The sequence below is a fragment of the Opisthocomus hoazin genome, chromosome W (assembly GCF_030867145.1).
Source record: "Opisthocomus hoazin isolate bOpiHoa1 chromosome W, bOpiHoa1.hap1, whole genome shotgun sequence".
In the NCBI taxonomy this organism is placed as follows: Eukaryota; Metazoa; Chordata; class Aves; order Opisthocomiformes; family Opisthocomidae; genus Opisthocomus; species Opisthocomus hoazin.
The window spans coordinates 45552394-45571852 of NC_134453.1; the positions used below are offsets into that span (position 1 = coordinate 45552394).

Here is a 19459-nt window from a genome sequence, read left to right on the forward strand (position 1 = left end):
TTGGAAGTAGATGGTCTTTAAGGTCCCTTCCAACCCAAACCATTCTATGATAAGTATTAACTTTTTGGTTTTGTTTCTGAAGTGAGTGATAGTGAATTGAATCAGTAACCCCTGCCTTCTCCTGCTTTGGCCCCACTCATAGCCCCAGTAAAATTTATATGGTTAAAGCCATATATATAAAGCTATACATTTATTTATTTGCACATGTGTGCATATACATGCACAGATATCGTAGTAAACCAGAAGTGTCAGAAATCTTGGCCTATATTACAGTTGATGACTCAATTCCTCCTGGCCCCCTCCACTTCTATATTTTATTGTCCTAGAGTTCAACAAGCTATTTCTCAAAAGGATCCATGATACTTAGAGATATTTAAACATCTTGATTAACTGTGTGACTTACTGTGCTTTTCTTGCCTTTCACCTTTCAATAACAGAGTACAACACCTGGTATGAATCAAAAGTAAGAGTTTCAACCATTTGGTATGACAAACAGGTTCCTGTCAAGAAAGACCTAAAAGGATACTTTGGCAGAATTTCATCTACTCAAGTTGAGTTTATAGAAAAGTCAGTATAGTGACTTTCCCCCTGAACATCACCAATTAGCTTAATGTGAAAGTATGTATTTTGTGGCTACTTTTCTTGTCAGGTGGTATTGTCACCTCTTATGTCACAATATACCAGTTCAGTCTCATTACTGCACGTAGAAAGAACCAAACTCTAAGCTAGCATCAGAAATTGTGTAATTTCTTATGTAAGTAAAAACATTACTTAGGAGTTGATGCTTCACCATGGTTTTTTTCTTTGGTATTCTGAGAACACACACATAGAGAGATAAAACCAAGTTCTACCTGCTAACTTGAATTAGAAGACACACTGCCATTGTCTTTCTCTCTGCAGCTGGACTGTAAGAGTTGTACTCTGTAAATGTTGCTTGGAGCAGCATGAAATATCACTCTCTCACTAGACTAAAAGAGATTATGCACAGACTATAGTTCCTTCTTAGTGGTCTTGTTCCCTGGGGTTCAGGCTGCTCTCTCCACACATCTGATAAAGCACTCTAGAGGCAGACATGATTGCATGCAGTAATTGAAAGACAAATAGCTAAGATTTGTTACTTGAAAAAACAGTTGTTTTAAACTAACTTTGTTTTACTAGCATATGGGTTTCTCTTGAAAAAATAGTGTGTTCTTAATCCAAGTGGAAAGACTGCAGTATGAATGTTTGTTATACTCAAGATGAGTTTATTTAAAACAAAAACACCTGTCCCAGGGTATAAGAACAATGTAGTGATACATTGCAAAAGCAAATGCAGATGTGATAACCATGGTTTTATTTGGTTTTATCATATAATAAAGACTGAGGTGAAAGTCTCGGGCAGCAGAATGGTTTCTTGCTGACATGGTGGATACCTCTCTTTGTTTTCAAGGCCTATTTTGTCCGCTTCTGACAAATAAAAATTCTGGCAGATATGTGAGTTGCAAATTCACTCTGGCATTTTTGGAGATAACCTTAGAAGATGAGGAGATTCCTTATTGTTTTAATTTTCAGACATAAATGTGTCTGCAGTATTTTTTTCCTTCTCTACAAATAATTTGAAGCCAACACCAAGCATATGTCACATTTTGGGAGATCTGTTCAGAACCATGAATGCTGTAAACCTACTTTAGGATTTGAAGCCTTACCATTTAACTTGGCTATCATACAAGTCATGCATTTGACAAACAAATCCTGTTGGAAACTTTATTTTATCATGTGTAAAAATGCCTTTTAAAAAAAATAATTGAGACTGAGGGCCTGATCTTAAGTACATTGCAAAGTACAAGTACTTTAATATTTGGTAATGAGCAGTGGGAATTGTTAGTGCACTGTGTGTCTATAATGCTGTTTGAGCTGCCTGCTAAGTAGCAGTATGAAATGCTTTAGAAATAAATAGTAAAATAATTGATAGTGCGTAAGAGTGTTTTTTTTAATGAAAACTGTATCTAAAATGAAAAATCAGAGAACCAGTCCATTGGTTGCTAAACTAATGTTTCCCTATCTCTCCCTGTATCTTGCAGGCATACAGGAGTTTCCAGAAAATATAAAAAATTGTAAAGTCTTGGCAGTTGTTGAGGCCAGTGTAAATCCAATTTCAAAGTAAGTTTGTAATTTTTGTCATGTTTTGTATTTTATGCAAATACTGTTGCATCTCAAACGTGTCCCAGACAACTTTTCGTGAGCCAACCTTTGGAGGCAAGGGGCAGAGTTACCTGAAAAATGTCTTCATTAACCTCATTGCACTGTGATACAGTATAGCTATGACAGTAAAATATTTTGCCCAAGTTAATAGGCTATGTGAGCAATCCTACATTATACCATGTAGCTTTCTCAGCTTTAAGTCCATCACTTCTTTGTGAAGTTAGAGAAATACGCAGAGTTTTGTTTCTTAATAACAATAATTAATTTTACTCTAAAGTCTGTACCACTGTTTCAGCTTATATAAGTAGATTTCCCTGCCACCTTCTATAGTGACAAAACTAGTTTGCCAGAAGTAGCAAAGCCAGAGATATGAAGTGTGCGAGGTAACTCTTCTGGGGGGAAAAAAGTGTTGCATAGGTTTTAATTTATCTTCTCTAATGAATGCCTCCTTCATATTAGGTGTCAGGAGATGACAAATACATAGCAAGACTACATTTGTTGTTTGTAGTTTTTCTTGCCTGTAGATATTGTCCACAATACTTAAGATTAGTTTCAAAATTATTTTTCTAGTGGACAGGTATCTAGTGCAATTTTGTAGAAATTCTGGTACCACCTTAATTTTCATGTTATCAATATGTTGGACTTCAATACTATACTGCTGTATGAATATATGACTTAATGTCCTGAATATAATAGAAACAAAGTCACTACATTATTTTATTTCTATATAGGCTTCCAGATGGATTTTCCCAACTGTTAAACCTAACACAGCTGTACCTGAATGACGCTTTTCTTGAGTTTTTGCCAGCCAACTTTGGCAGGTAAGTTGAATTTGAAACTTAGTACCTTATTAATATTTAGTTTCAAATTTATGCAGAGCAGTTTCTGCTGCTTCTTAACCAAAGTGTGAACTGGAGGAGAGGAAGAAGTGTACATGACCAATCCATTTATGCCACATATTAGTTACAAAAATAACCCAAATCTTTATCACCATTTTTTAAACTGGAATTTGAAAGATAGACAGAATGCTTATAAAGACCGAAGAAATAAAACTCATTTAAATACTCGCTGCTTCTACAACATAAATTTGATAAGTATGGGAGACTAGTATTTCTGAAATATGGCTTGGTGTCATGGTTTAGTCCCAGCCAGCAACAAAGAACCACGTGGTCGGTCTCTCACTCCTCCCTCTCTCCCGGTGGGATGGGGAGGAGAATTGGAAGGAAAGGGCAAGACCCGTGGGTTGGGATAAAGACAGTTTAACAGAACAGCAAAGGAAGAGAACAGTAACAACAATAATACTGATAAAAATAATATACAAAGCAAGGAATACACAGTGAAGTTTTCTCACCGCTCATGCCCAGTCTGCTCCCAAGAAGTGATTACCCTCCTCTGGCCAGCTCTCCCCACTTAAGTCCCGAGCATGACGTCACATGGTATTGAATATCCTATTTGTTTGGCCAGTTTGGGTCAGCCGTCCTGGCTGTGTCCCCTCCTGGCTTCTTGTGAAAATTAACCCGATCCCAGATGAACCCAGGACACTTGGTTATCATTTAGTAATTGGAGTGGAGGAAATAATGACATCTGTAATTCCACTTGTCCTCTCCTGGATGCACAGATTGCTTCATGCACATCTATAATTCTGAAGTGCCTTGACAGGAATCTTTGAGAGACAGCATATTTATGGTGTCCTTACAAAGCAAGATTGTTCCATGTAATAGCTTAAATAAGAGACAAATAGTAAACCCCTACCTCTTTAAAACTGATTAAATCTTGGGAGCAAAAGTGAAAGGATAATATTGCTTAAAGGAAGAATCCAGCCACCGCCCTCTATTCCAAGGAGACTTTACTCATGTGGCTCACTTGATTGCAGCACATGTTCACATTCATGAGTGACCTGTGTGATTGCCTTCATGGTCAGGTCCATCTCTCGATCATGAGCCCATCTGTATGTTGCATCTCTCCCTAGATGTCCTGATATTTCGTGGGCCCATCGAGCTACAAATAGCTCACCCTTATGCTCCCAGTCCAGGTCCACCTGAGCTACTTCAATTCTGACAGCCTTGTCTACCTATTCATTGTTCCGATGTTCTTCCGTGGCACAGCTTTTGGGCACATGAGCATCTGCATGATGTACCTTTAGAGCCATGTTTCCTACCTGGACAGCGATGTCCTGCACAATGCAGCAGCCCAGATGGGTTTTCCCCTGTGCTGCCAATTGTTCATCTTCCACTGCTGTAGCCACCCCCATAGGGCATTAGCCACCATCCAGGAGTCAGTATAGAGGACTGGCCACTTTCCTTGTTTAGCAATCTCTAGGGCTAGTTGGATGGCTTTCACTTTCAGGACAAGGGGCAATGGGCACAAACTGAGGCACAGGAAGTTCCGTCTGAACATGAGGAAGAACTTCTTCCCTCTGAGGGTGACGGAGCCCTGGAACAGGCTGCCCAGGGAGGTTGTGGAGTCTCCTTCTCTGGAGATATTCAAGACCCGCCTGGACAAGGTCCTCTGCAGCCTGCTGTAGGTGACCCTGCTTCGGCAGGGGGGTTGGACTAGATGACCCACAGAGGTCCCTTCCAACCCCTACCACTCTGTGATTCTGTGATTCTGTGATTCACTTCTGCAAACTGACTTGACTCACCTTCTCCTTCAATGGCTTCAACGACTTGTTGTGTGGGACTCCATACAGCAGCTTTCCGCTTCCGATGGTTTCCTACAACACAACAGGATCCATCAGTAAACAAAGCATAACGCCTTTCATCATCTGATAACTCATTATATGGTGGTGCCTCTTGGGCACAAGCCACCGCCTCAGGCGATGCTCCAAAACCTCTGCCATCTGGACAGTCCATGATCTCTTCCAGGATTCCTGGGCAATTGGGTTTCCCCAGTTGAGCCTGTTGCATGATCAATGCTACCCACTTACTCCATGTAGCACTGGTTGCCATATGCGTAGCATCATTTCCTTTGAATATCCAGTGTAGCACAGGCAACTGCGGTGCCAAGAGGAGATATGCTTCTGTACCAACAACTTCTGAAGCGGCTCGAACCCCCTCATGTGCTGCTAGTATCTCTTTTTCAGTTGGGGTGTAGTGGGCTTCTGATCCTCGAAACCCCCGGCTCCAAAACCCTAGAGGTCGACCTCGGATTTCTCCTGATGTTTTCTGCCAGAGGCTCCAGGTGAGACCATGCTCCCCAGCTTCAGTGTAGTGTTCATTTTGCACAGCTGGTCCTGTCTGGACAGGCCCCAGAGCTACTGCACGAGCTATCTCCTGTGTCATCTGCTCAAAGGCTTGTTGTTGCTGAAGGCCCCACTCAAAGTAGTTCTTCTTTTGGGTTACTCGATAGAGAGGGCTCACAAGCTGACTATAACCTGGAATATGCATTCTCCAGAATCCCACAAGGCCCAGGAAAGCTTGTGTTTCTTTCTTGTTAGCTGGTGGACACATAGTTGCTATCTTGTTGATCACATCCATAGGGACATGATGGCATCCATCCTGCCATTTTATTCCCAAGAACTGAGTCTCCTGCGCAGGTCCCTTGACCTTGCTTCATTTTATGGCAAAGCCAGCTTTCAGAAGAATCTGAATTACTCTTTTCCCGTTCCCAAACACTTCTTCTGCCTTGTTGCCCTACATTGATGATGTCATCAATGTATTGCAGATGTTCAGGGGCATCACCCTGTTTTGTGCAATTTGGATCAGTCCGTGACAAATAGTAGCACTGTGCTTCCACCCCCCTGGGGCAGTTGATTCCAGGTGTGTTGGACACCCCTCCACGTGAAAGCAAACTGTGACCTGCACTCTGCTGCCAAAGGACTTGAAAAAAAAAATGCATTTGCAACGTCAATTGTGGCATACCACTTGGCTGCCTTGGACTCCAGTTCAAACTGGAGCTCTAGCACGTCTGGTACAGCAGCACTCGGTGGTGGCGCCACTTCGTTCAGGCCACGATAGTCTACTGTTAACCTCCACCCTCCATCAGACTTTTGCACTGGCCATAAGGGACTATTAAATCACACAGAATCACACAGAATGGTAGGGGTTGGAAGGGACCTCTGTGGGTCATCTAGTCCAACCCTCCTGCCAAATCAGGGTCACCTACAGCAGGCTGCAGAGGACCTTGTCCAGGCGGGTCTTGAATATCTCCAGAGAAGGAGACTCCACAGCCTCCCTGGGCAGCCTCTTCCAGGGCTCTGTCACCCTCAGAGGGAAGAAGTTCTTCCTCATGTTCAGCTGGAACTTCCTGTGCCTCAGTTTGTGCCCATTGCCCCTTGTCCTGTCACTGGGCACCACTGAAAAGAGCTTGGCCACATCCTCCTGACATCCACCCTTGAGATATTTGTAAGCATATATTAGGTCCCCTCGCAGCCTTCTCTTCTTCAGGCTGAACAAGCCCAGCTCCCTAAGCCTCTCCTCGTAGGAGAGATGCTCCAGTCCCCTCACCATCCTCGTAGCCCTCCACTGGACTCTCTCCAGTAGCTCCTCATCTTTCTTGAAGTGGGGAGCCCAGAACTGGACACAGTACTCCAGATGAGGCCTCTCTAGGGCAAAGTAGAGGGGAAGGAGAACCTCCCTCGACCTGCTGGCCACACTCCTCTTAATGCACCCCAGGATCCCATTGGTCTTCTTGGCAGCCAGGGCACACTGCTGGCTCATGGTCAACTTATCATTCACCAGGACACCCAGGTCCCTCTCCGCACAGCTGCTCTGCAGCAGGTCCGTCCCAAGCCTGTACTGGTGCATGGGGTTGTTCCTCCCCAGGTGGAGGACCCTGCATTTGCCCTTGTTGAACCTCATCAGGTTCCTCTCTGCCCAACTTCCTCATCAGGTTCCTCTCTGCCCATCTTAAAGGGTGAGTAAGTCTTGCTGATCACTCTCCTTGGCTCTCCAGTTGATGAATCACCTCATGGATGGGAGCCAGGGAGTCCCAGTTCATGCAGTATTGCTGCCAGTGTACTGTCCTGGCAGCAACTGGCACCTGCTGTTCTTGAACTCACAGCAATCCCACAAAGGAATCTTCCCAGGGGCCAGGCAGGGTGGAGAGCTGTTTGATCTTCTCTATGTTCACAGTGGCCACACCAAAAGCCCATTGGTACCCCTTTGGGTCCTTGAAGTACCCTCCTGAGGTAGTCTATGTCAAGGATACAAGGGGCCTCTGGGCCAGTCACAACGGGGTGCTTTTCCCACTTGTGCCCTGTCAAGCTCACCTCAGCCTCCAGTACAGAGAATTCTTGGCATCCCCCTGTCACTCCAGAGATCCAGATGGGTTCTGTGCCCCTATACCCTGATGGTATCAGCATATACTGTGCACCAGTGTCTACCAAAGCCTTATACTTCTGTGGGTCTGATGTGCCAGGCCATGGAATCCACACAGTCCAGTATACCCGGTCATCCCTTTCCTTCTCCTGGCCGAAGGCAGGGACCCTCTATTCTTGTTCCTGGTCAGAATATGCACTGTCTGACCCTTGCTGTGGCAGACCAGAAGTCCCCTCACCAGGATCAAGGGAGGTGATTTCAGTTCTTCTGTGTCTGGGAGATTGCCGATAGCCTTCTTGTGTCTCAACAGCAACTACACTGACAGCCTTTTTGGGTGGCCCCTTCTTAACAGCTGTCTTCCCTCTCAGGTCATGTACACGGGCTTCCAGCTTAAAGGTGGATTCACCATCCCACCTCCTCATGTCCTCCCTCTGGTCATGCAGGAAGAACCAGAGTGCATCATGCAGCATGCGCCTGGGGCTCCCTTTCCCTCTGACCCAGGCAGGAGGGGACTGACTGTGGGGTGCCCCTGACAGCCGAGGTGCTGGCCTGTAGGGATGAGGAGGTAGAGATTTTCTTCAAAGTTTTGGAGCCAAGAAGACACTTTCTCCACAGTTGGTGTATCCATATCCGGGCAATATATCACTGCCAAGCTGTTAGAATATGACGCTGGGGCATTTTGGACCCCGCTTCCTCCACATGGCCCATATGCACAGGACATCCTCTGGATCTTTGGAGACCTCATCATCATCAAGATCACTGTAGATGACTTCCAGCACCGCTAATTCTCTCAGATACTGGATGCCTTCATCTGCAGTAGTCCACTTTCCTGGGGAGCTCGCAAGATCTTCCTTGAAGAATCTTGCCTTCACACTTGAGAGGAGCCATCTCCAGAGACTGCAAATTGCTGTCTCTTTTCCAAGTCCTCTCTCAATTCCCTGGTTTCTAGCAAGGGATCCCAGCTGTTGGGCTTCCTTGTCTTCCAATTTCTGACTGTCAGCCCTGTTATCCCAGCATCGGAACAGCTAGGCAGCAATCCGCTCACCTGACTGGCGGCTGTAATCTTTCCGCATGTCTCCAAGTTCTGCTGAGGTCAGGGGTCTGGTAGTTTCTACCTCCTGTCTCATTTCTCTTACTCCTTCTCCCGAGTTCTTTGCTGAATGTGCTGGTTTTGACTGGGATCTTGCCCACCTTTTAGTAGTCCCATATGGCCAGTGAGAAAATCTACTGGAGAGTGGAGACTGACAATAGACTACCGTGGCCTGAATGAAGTCACACCACCGCTGAGTGCTGCTGTGCCAGACATGCTAGAACTTCAGTATCAGCTGGAGTCCAAGGCAGCCAAGTGGTATGCTACAATTGACATCGCTAATGCATTCTTCTCCATCCCTTTGGCAGCAGAGTGCAGGCCACAGTTTGCTTTCACCTGGAGGGGCATCCAGTACACCTGGAATCGACTGCCCCAGGGGTGGAAGCACAGTCCCACCATTTGTCATGGACTGATCCAGACTGCACTGGAACAGGGTGAAGCTCTGGAACATCTGCAGTACATCGATGACATCCTTGTGTGGGGTGACACAGTGGAGGAAGTTTTTGAGAAAGGGGAGAAAATAGTTCAGATCCTTCTGAAAGCCGGTTTTGCCGTAAAATGAAGTAAAGTCAAGGGACCTGCACAGGAGATCCAGTTTTTAGGAATAAAATGGCAGGATTGGTGTCATCAGATCCCAATGGATGTCATCAATAAAATAGCAGCTATGTCTCCACCAACCAGCAAAAAGGAAGCACAAGCCTTCTTAGGTGTTGTGGGTTTTTGCAGGATGCATATCCCAAATTACAGCCAGATTGTAAGTCCTCTGTACCACGTGACCGGAAGAAGAATGATTTTGAATGGGGCCCTGAGCAATGACAGGCATTTGAACAAATTAAGCGGGAGACTGTTCATGCCATAGCCTTTGGTCCAGTCCGGTCAGGGCAAGATGTTAAAAACGTGCTCTACACCGCAGCCGGGGAGAATGGCCCAACCTGGAGTCTCTGGCAGAAAGCACCAGGGGAGACTCAAGGTCGACCCCTGGGGTTTTGGAGCCGGGGATACAAAGGATCCGAGGCCCGCTATACTCCCACTGAAAAAGAGATTCTGGCAGCATATGAAGGCATTCAAGCTGCTTCAGAAGTGGTCAGCACTGAAGCACAGCTCCTCCTAGCACCACGATTGCCGGTCCCGGGCTGGATGTTGAAAGAGAGAAGGGTCCCCTCTACGCATCATGCCACTGATGCTACATAGAGTAAGTGGGTCGCGCTGATCACACAGCGGGCCCAAATGGGAAACCCCAGTCACCCAGGAATCCTGGAAGTGATCATGGACTGGCAAAAAGGCAAGGATTTTGGAATGTCATCAGAGTTGGTGATGTGCTGAAGAGGCCCCACTGTATAATAAGCTGCCAGAAGATGAGAAGCAGTATGCACTGTTCACGGATGGGTCCTGTCGCATTGTGAGGAAGCAGCGGAGGTGGAAGGCTGCTGTATGGAGCCCTACACGACAAGTCGCAGAAACTGCCGAGGGAGAAGGTGAGTCGAGCCAGTTTGCAGAGGTGAAAGCCACCCAGCTGGTTTTAGACATTGCCAGTCGAGAGAAGTGGCCAGTGCTCTATCTTTACACCGACTCCTGGATGGTGGCCAATGCCTTGTGGGGGTGGCTGCAGCAATGGAAGAAGAACAACTGGCAGCGCAGAGGCAAAACTATCTGGGCTGCCCCATTGTGGCAAGATATTGCTGCCCAGCTAGAGCAGTTGGTTGTAAAAGTCCGTCACGTGGACGCCCACGTCCCTAAGGGTCGGGCCACTGAGGAACATCAAAACAACCAGCAGGTGGATCAGGCTGCCAAGATTGAAGTGGCTCAGGTGGATCTGGACTGGCAACATAAGGGTGAACTGTTTATAGCTCGGTGGAGCCATGATGCTTCAGGCCACCAAGGAAGAGATGCGACATACAGATGGGCTTGTGACCGAGGGGTGGACTTGACCATGGACACCATTGCACAGGTTGTCCATGAATGTGAAACATGTGCTGCAATCAAGCAAGCCAAGCAGGTAAAGCCTCAGTGGTATGGAAGACGATGGCTGAAATATAAATGTAGGGAGGCCTGTCCGATTGATGGTATCACACTGCCACAAACCCGCCAAGGCAAGCGTCATGTGCTCACAGTGGTGGAAGCAGTCACCGGATGGCTGGAAACCTATCCCATGCTACTGCCCGGAACACCATCCTGGGCCTTGAAAAGCAAGTCCTCTGGCGACATGGCACCCCCGAAAGAATTGAGATGGGCAACGGGACTCATTTCTGAAAGAACCTCATAGACACCTGGGCCAAAGAACACGGTATTGAGTGGGTGCATCACATCCACTGTCATGCACCAGCCGCCGGGAAAATCGAACGATATAATGGACTGCTATAAACTACACTGAGTGCGCTGGGTGGTGGAACCTTCAAACATTGGGATACACATTTAGCAAAAGCCACCTGGTTAATTAACACCAGAGGATCCACCAACCGGGCTGGCCCTGCTCAGTCAAAACCCATCCATGGGATTGCTTTTGCTGAAGGACCTGGGTGCACTTGGTGGGTGATGCAGAAGGATGGGGAAGTCCGATGTGTACCTCAAGGGGATTTGATTTTGGGTGAGAATAGCCGATAGATTAAACTGCATGATGTAAACTGCTAAATATCCCTGCCCCTGTATGTCATCACTACTTTAGTTGCTATATGACATATCAGTGGTAGTACAGTAAGAATCACCAAAACTAATGAAGGATGAACTTTGGTAAAACCAAGCAAAGTGCTGGGGTGATGAAACTAGACCTGACTTCAGCAACTGGTGCCCAGCCACTTCTTCGAGATTGACATCTTGAACCCGCAAACCATGAGCATGGGCAGTACCATTTACACCGGCCACGACCTCCAATTGCAGCATGCGACCATACAACACCATACGTCATCTCTCCTGCCCTGAAGGACTGTTATGACAGATGGAGCCCAAAGTCATGGATTAAATGAACAACAGTCATTTTAGGGGGATGGCCCATAGACTAAGGGAATGATATCTCTGTGTGTATATCTATACACGTGTATATATATAAAAAAATACAGGGAAAGTGGTGGTGATTGATTGGTAAGATGGGGACCTGGGCATGACGTAGATGGTATAGAATAAGGGGTGGATAATGTCCTGGTTTCAGCTGGGATAGAGTTAATTTTCTTCCCAGTAGATGGTATAGTACTGTGTTTTAAATTTAGGGTGGTGATCATGTTGATAACACACTGATGTTGTAGTTGTTGCTACGTAGTGCTTACACTAAGTCAAGGAATTTTCAGTTTCTCATACTGCCCTGCCAGCGAGGAGGCTGGGAGTGCACAAGAAGTTAGGAGAGGACACAGCCAGGACAGCTGACCCAAACTGGCCAAAGGGGTTTTCCATACAGTATGACGTTATACTGAACAGTAAAACTGGGGGCAGCTGGCTGGGGGGCCGCAGCTGTTGCTCTAGACCGGCCGGGCATTGATCAGCAGGTGGTGAGCAATTGCATTGTGCATCAATTGTTTTGTGTATTCTTTTATCATTATTATTATTTTCCCTTACTTTTTTTGTCCTGTTAAACTGTCTTTATCTCAGCCCATGAGTTTTACCTTTTTTCTGATTCTCTCCCACATCCCGCTGTGAGGGAGTAAGTGAATGGCTGTGTGGTGTTTAGCTGCCCTCTGGGTTAAACCGCAACAAGGGGTGGAGGTTTCCCTTCAGGACTTGCTACCAGAAGGCAAGAGTACTACTTGCAATGCTAGGCTAGGTTGACCTCTGCTCTGTTTTGAGGTGACTGTTATTCTTAGGTTATTTGTAAGTGTGGCAGACTGCTATTTTGAAATGCATCCAAAAATGAGCTAATGTCTTGAGGAAAAATACTGTTTTCAGGCTTTCATAGAATCATAGAATGGTTTGGGTTGGAAGGGACCTTAAAGATCATCTGGTTCCAATCCCCCTGCCACAGGCAGGGACACCTTCCACTAGACCAGGTTGCTCAGTGCTCCATCCAACCTGGCCTTGAACACTGCCAGGGAGGGAGCATCCACAACTTCTCTGGGCAACCTGTGCCAGGGCCTCACCACCCTCACAGTAAAGACTTTCTTCCTAATATCTAATCTAAATCTGCCCTCTTTCAGTTTAAAGCCATTACCCCTTGTCCTATCCCTACAGGCCCTTGTAAAAAGTCCCTCTCCAGCTTTCTTGTAGGCCCCCTTCAGGTACTGGAAGGCTACTGTAAGGTCTCCCCAGAGCCTCCTCTTCTCCAGGCTGAACAGCCCCAACTCCCTCAGCCTTTCCTCATAGCAGAGGTGTTCCAGCCCTCGGATCATTGCTGTGGCCCTCCTCTTGATCTGCTCAAACAGCTCCATGTCCTTCTTATCTTGGGGGCTCCAGAGCTGGACACAGGACTCCAGGTGGGGTCTCATGAGAGCAGAGTAAAGGGGCAGAATCACCTCCCTCGCCCTGCTGGCCACGCTTCTCTTGATGCAGCCCAGGATGCTGTTTGCCTTCTGGGCTGTGAGCCCACATTGCTGGGTCATGTTGAGCTTTAAAATCTATGGGATGAAGGAAAACAATTGTGTTCAAGCAGATGCAGAAAAGCAGGCACGATACAGTTTGTTTGCTGCTTTACCAAAACCAAACCCCAATGAATAAATGAATTTAAAATAACATGCAGATTTCTGCACGAAATATACTTGTGTTTTTACACAAAAAAAGTATTTCAGGCTTGTAGATCTTTTTTAATTTTAGCAGTGTAAGTAAGTTCTGAGGTTGCTTTTGTCATAAAATACAGTATATTGTAATAATGCGTTTCTGTTACAGATTAACCAAACTCCAGATATTGGAACTTAGAGAAAACCAGTTAAAAATATTGCCAAAGTAAGTATGTATTAAATATATTCTAGATACTTTGGAGGGGTGTTTTTGTAGTTAGAACAGAAGCCGATGGGAAATTCAAACTTACACAGTTTCCCAAACCCGAGTATATGTTTTAAAAGGAACATGATTTACAGCTTTAAACAGTGTAGAAAATCCAAAGGTGTTTTTTTATTTTTTGATGCTAATAAAAATATTTTCCCTGTCGTTCTGTCCTTTTTAATATTTTCATACTTATAGCTGCTGCTTTTCGTTTTTGTGATATGTATTTGGATAAACTTCTACAAAATCAGCTAGTCTTCTTGCTGAATTAAATGTGCACATAATTTTTAACACTAAAGCATAAAACACTTAAAAGACTGTTAATCAAAACTGGTAGCTAATGCCGGCACACTGAATCAACCTTGCTTTGTGCCAAATGCATCATTTTGCTTGGAGCTTATCCACAGCCAGAGACTGCAAAACTGGCAGTATTATAATGCAAACTAGCTCAATAAAAATATTTCTGCTGAAAGGAAAGCAAAAATATGCAGAGACTGTTTTAGAGGCATTTGTCTGATACATAGCTGAAAGTTGGGAAAATGGTCTAATGCAAATATAAAAAGTTTTCTTTTTTATTTTTTTAAAAAAACCACTTCTGTCTGTTGTCCAATTGTCAGTAGAGTAACCTTTTTAGAAAGGAACAAGTTATTTGAAGGTGTAGTTATAATGATTCAGGGCCCTATTTTGCCTGTCACTCACACCTCCTGAATTCTATGCTACTTGAAGTAAGTGGTATTGTTACCCTTAGTGAAGTTGACTATTTGCAACATCAGAATCTGAGGTATAATTTAGACTATCTGTTCTGTTAGTGTTGGATTGATTTGACAGCAAGTTCAATAATATGAATTATGAAACAGATTTTTCAGTTTATGAAAGGGATTACATAATGCTGTGGCAGAGATAGAAACAGGTGTAACTCAGTGGTCTAGTAAAATTTCATTTCCAGTCTTGTATTCCTCTTCCTTTAGCATTGAATTTTCCTGTTACTTTAACATTTTCAGTGTATGAGAAGCTTTCTTTGCATTTTGTGTGAAGGTATAGTTGCTCTATAAACAATATGGAAAAGCAAAGAGAAATTAGTTTTAGGAAACATTGTCATAAAATAGCTGAAAGTGCTATAAATTAGGCAGGCAGTGGGGAAGGGGAGGAAAATAACTGAGGCCCTGGTCTTGCAAACACATTATGTGTGTGTTGTAGTTGAGTGGCTATGTTTCCTAGATTAGAGACATTTTTTGGGGGAAAAAAAAGGTATAAAATCAGTAAAGTTGCTTTGTTATACTGTCAAAAGTTATGTAACACTAATTTTGCAGATACTTGAGAGAAATTTCCACATATTTGTTCTGGTTCCAAATGGTAAAGCCAGGGCCCTTGGTGGAAAAACTGTAATAGTTTGTTGGGTTTTGGGGTGGATTTTTAAATAAGACAGTGAAGACTGAGGCAACTTTGGGTTGCCTTAAAGCTATGTCATAGAGGAACCCACGAGGAGAGGTGCTATGCTGGACCTTGTTTTCACAATAAGGAGGGACTGGCGGGAAATGTGATGTTCAAGGGCAGCGTTGTCTGCAGTGACCATGAAATGGTGGAGTTCAAGATCCTTAGGGCAACGAGGAGGGCGCACAGCAAGATCACTGCCCTGGAGTTCAGGAGAGCAGACTTTGGCCTCCTCAGGGATCTGCTCAGTAGAATACCATGGGACAAAGCCCTGGAGGGAAGAGGGGCCCAAGAAAGCTGGTTAGTATTCAAGGATCACCTCCAAGCTCAGGAGCGATGCATCCCAACAAAGAGGAAGTCAGGCAAAAATGCCAGGAGGCCTGCATGGATGAACAAAGAGCTCATGGACAATCTCAAGCACAGAAAGGAAGCCTGCAGAGGATGGAAGCAAGGGCAGGTAGCCTGGGAGGAATACAGAGACATTGTCCGAGCAGCCAGGTATCAGGTTAGGAAAGCTAAAGCCCTGACAGAATTAAATCTGGCCAGGGACGTCAAGGGCAACAGGAAAAGCTTCTATAGGTGCATCACTGATAAAAGGAAGGCTAGGGAAAATGTGGGCCCTCTCTGGAAGGAAACGGGAGACCTGGTTACCTGGGATGTGGAGAAGGCTGAGGTGCTGAATGACTTTTTTGCCTCAGCCTTCAACAGCAAGTGCTCCAGCCACACTGCCCAAGTTGCAGAAGGCAAAGGCAGGGACTGGGAGAATGAAGAACCGCCCACTGTAGGAGAAGATCAGGTTCGAGACCATCTAAGGAACCTGAAGGTGCACAAGTCCATGGGGCCTCATGAGGTGCATCCATGGGTCCTGAGGGAACTGGCGAATGAAGTGGCTAAGCCACTATCTACTGCATCCAGCTCTAGAGCACTCAGCACAGGAAAGACATGGATCTGTTGGAGCGGTTCCAGAGGAAGCCACAAAAATGATCAGAGGGCTGGAGTACCTCTCTATGAAGAAAGACAGAGAGTTGGGGCTGTTCAGCCTGGAGAAGGCAAGGCTCGGGGGAGACCTTGTTGCAGCCTTCCAGTAGAAAGCTGGAGAGGGACTTTTTACAAGGGCCTGTAGTGATAGGTCAAGGGGTAATGGCTTTAAACTGAAAGAGAGTAGATTTAGATTAGCTATTAGGAAGAAATTCTTTACTATGAGGGTGGTGAGTCCCTGGCACAGGTTGCCCAGAGAAGCTGTGGATGCTCCCTCCCTGGCAGGGTTCAAGGCCAGGCTGGACGGGGCTTTGAGCAACCTGGTCTAGTGGAAGGTGTCCCTGCCCATGGCAGGGGGGTTGGAACTAGATGACCTTTAAGGTAGCTTCCAACCCAAACCATTCTATTATATGATATGTAGCGCTAGCAGGATGTAACACCTGGGGGGGTGTTTGGATTGGGGTTTGTTTGCAGCGGAATTTGTTTATCTTGACAGTGGCGAGGGGTGAGCATTATTGCTTAGATTCTGTAAATCTGGTGTTATGTGTGTAAACAGTTTGGCCTCAGAGTGGAATGGTGCCCAGGAGGAAGTGTGGAGGGGTGTCACTCAGACCTTGGAATCTATTGGTTTGGGAGACTGAATTTTTTTTTTTTTCTTTTTACCAAACCATTAATATAAAAAAAGAATTGTTTATGTTGAACTGAAAGAAAAAAAAATCCTTTTGTCTCAAACTGCTGTAAAATTCCCCAGCTGTCTTTGTTTCTATTTAGCCTCATCAAATTTCACTTGAGATTGAACTTTTTAAATTTTGTTGATGTTACCTTTTTTCCTTCATTTTAAAAATTTGTATTTATTTTTCAGCTTAAAATTCAGTTCAAATAAAAATCAAGGCACTGTCTAAAAACTGTTTAAATGAAGACTATTGAAGTGTTTAAATAAGCCTTTTTTTTCTTTCCAAATAATCATTTCTCTGTAAACTAATTTGTTAAATTCAATCCCACATAGCTATGATCTCTATCTGCTTTTTGAGGCTGAAATTTAAATTGTCAGTGGAGTTTTGGACTGCTCTCTCTAGTAACCCACAGTCTAGCTAGCATAACTTGAAAACAGAAGAAATGGAAAACCTTTTTAAATTGAAACCATCAGTAAAAATAGATTATGGTGTTGCCCACAATTTTGAAAGCTGCAGAATGATATGCAGGATCCTTTAAGTAAGTCTTCAGCTGTGCTTCAGGGAGATATGTTGGGGCAAATTATTCACAGCGTATGGCACTAAAATTGGCATTGGCACAGTTTCATAAAGCTTTGAGAAATTCAGCGTACACAGTATTTCAGAGGAACTTATGTTAGAATTTGGAAAATAAATTTTAGCAGTTGGCTTATTGTTCATCCTTTTTATGAGCTTCGAGAAATGAGGGAAAATGTTTCTCGGATTCTTCTGGTGGTACCTTCTCATGGTTGGTGGGTTTATTTTCGTTTTTTTTTTCTTCCTTGATACATTGGGAATGTGAGTTAAAAGCTTTAGGGGAAAGCCTGTGTACACTGTGTGTGCAGTGCAGTAAAAATGGCTTCTGCTTTTGTCTTGATCACATCTGTACTTATTTATGCTAAATTCCTAGTTTGTCCCTAGCATGATTACTATAATGTAATGAAAGTCAAGTCTGTAAATAGGTGTTGAGTGTAATCCTTTCTGAAGATTGTTTGGTTAATAATATTAATAATCACTCGAACTTACTTTCAATATATAAGGCATTTTTCAGTAGAATGTAATTTTTTAACTGTGTATTCGGAATAACTATAATACTTAGTGTAAGGTCTTTGAAGAACAACTGGAACTTTGAATATCTGCATAGAGCATCTTGTGCTCATGCAGATGTTTTCTAAAGATATTAGTGTTCATACTTATATTCTGATAATACAAAAGACTCTCCCAGTTAGCTCTTATTTAGTTTTTCCATATTTTTATAGTATGTGCACATTTATGGTTTATATTTGAATGTTTTTGATATATTAATTGTTCTATTGAAAGCTATTATTAAATAAATACAGAATATAATGTCATATGAGGGATTCACAGCCCCTTTGAAAATATTTTTAGGTCATACTGCTGTTAACTGATCATGTAGACAACCATGTGCAGTGGTAGATATTCTCTATGGGGTCCCCAAAGTAAACTCAAATGGAGGAAAAATTTTGCCAAAACACTGCTTGAAAGAATGGATATTAATTTTTTCAGTCCTTGATTTAATCTTTGCCCTAAGATGGTTTGAAGTGTATTGATGTGTCATGAAATCCAATTTAGTAATCTGATTTGTTGTAGGACTAGAGGAATAATTAGGATTCCAGACCATATCATATGGAAGCAACTTTGTCAGCATCCTGGAGAAGGAGAAGGGTGTTGGTGGTTACTGTGATTCAATAGTGGTCCTTTCTCTTTTATCTAATCATTAGGCAGTGGTCTTTCTTTGGGAGGAAAACATAGTTAACCAGCCTGTAGCTACTGAGAAAGCTGAATATGACTGGAGGTGAAAAGCATTCAAAGGACTGTAGGTGAAAGGCACTCAAAAGAAGAGTAACTTCAGAGTTACTCTTTATCATAAGGATGACTCTAGTGGTCTTTAGTTTTTGTAAACTAATCTGTAGATGAACTGCAGTGTACTCTTTGTATGAGAGTCACAATCAGCATGATCATTAATGTGTGCCTAGTTGAACAGTGTGGAAATTTGACCTTATTTAGATATCAGTCCAGTAACAGAACAGCATCACTACTTAATACTGATTAAAATAATATATTTTTATGAATACAGGAAGATTGGATGTAACTGGTATTTTCTTAAGTCTAATTCCTTATTAATCCCCTTCCTGTGCAGAACCATGTCCAAACTGACTCAACTGGAAAGACTGGACTTAGGAAGTAATGAATTCACAGAAGTGGTAAGTTTTGCCTAAGTAACAGGGCTTTGTATCTTTTATAAATCTCTTTATCCTTTATTCTATTTTTAATCAATACAAAAATGTAAAAATCAGCTTTAAGAGTCTTGCTACTGAGCAAATATTATGTATACCTTATTCTACTTTATAGAGCCCGCTATAAAAAGTATGTGCATATTCTTATGAATATGAGTATGTGTTCTTCCTCAATTTGAAAATAAAACACTGTGGTATAGTGTGGCTACATTACTGGTAAAAAGTTAATGGTAATATGTGTTTGAATTATAAACATAATCATTTGACTTATAATAAATTCTAAACACTTATTGGTCATCATGTATTTAACGTTTCAAGCTCTGTGTAAGCTGTGCATAACCTACTTTCATTAGTGTGTACAAACTGTTTAGATCCAAAGGAAACTATATTAATTATAAGTTTGAATATTTTTCAAAATAGTATTTACAGCTGAGGTGCTCAGATTTTTCCTTCAACGTGAATCAGCTTGTTTCCTGTGCGTGATGTCAGACAAATACATCTTCCATTTACAGTCACTTAACATCCCTCTGCTTCTACAAGTACTTTCCTGTGTAAGGGAATTGAAATAGAAGTCTAGTGGAACATACTGACCTGCTGTATAACAAAGTCAAGCCTCTGTGTGCCACCAGTAGGGTACAACATCAGCCACTGATC

The 19459-nt window shown here is 43.5% G+C and overlaps 1 protein-coding gene across 9 annotated transcripts in view; it reads left to right on the forward strand.

The window, feature by feature from the left end:
• LOC142365622 (erbin-like) overlaps nt 1–19459 on the forward strand; it is a 174264-nt gene that overhangs the window by 102431 nt on the left and 52374 nt on the right. For 8 of the 9 annotated variants that reach the window (XM_075446590.1, XM_075446589.1, XM_075446594.1 and 5 more), the window contains 4 exons: nt 2061–2139; nt 2913–3002; nt 13333–13389; nt 18709–18772. In XM_075446590.1, the coding sequence (XP_075302705.1) occupies nt 2061–2139; nt 2913–3002; nt 13333–13389; nt 18709–18772 (290 nt within the window). The remainder of the gene's footprint in view (nt 1–2060; nt 2140–2912; nt 3003–13332; nt 13390–18708; nt 18773–19459) is intronic. The other variant, XM_075446593.1, reaches the window with a different exon arrangement.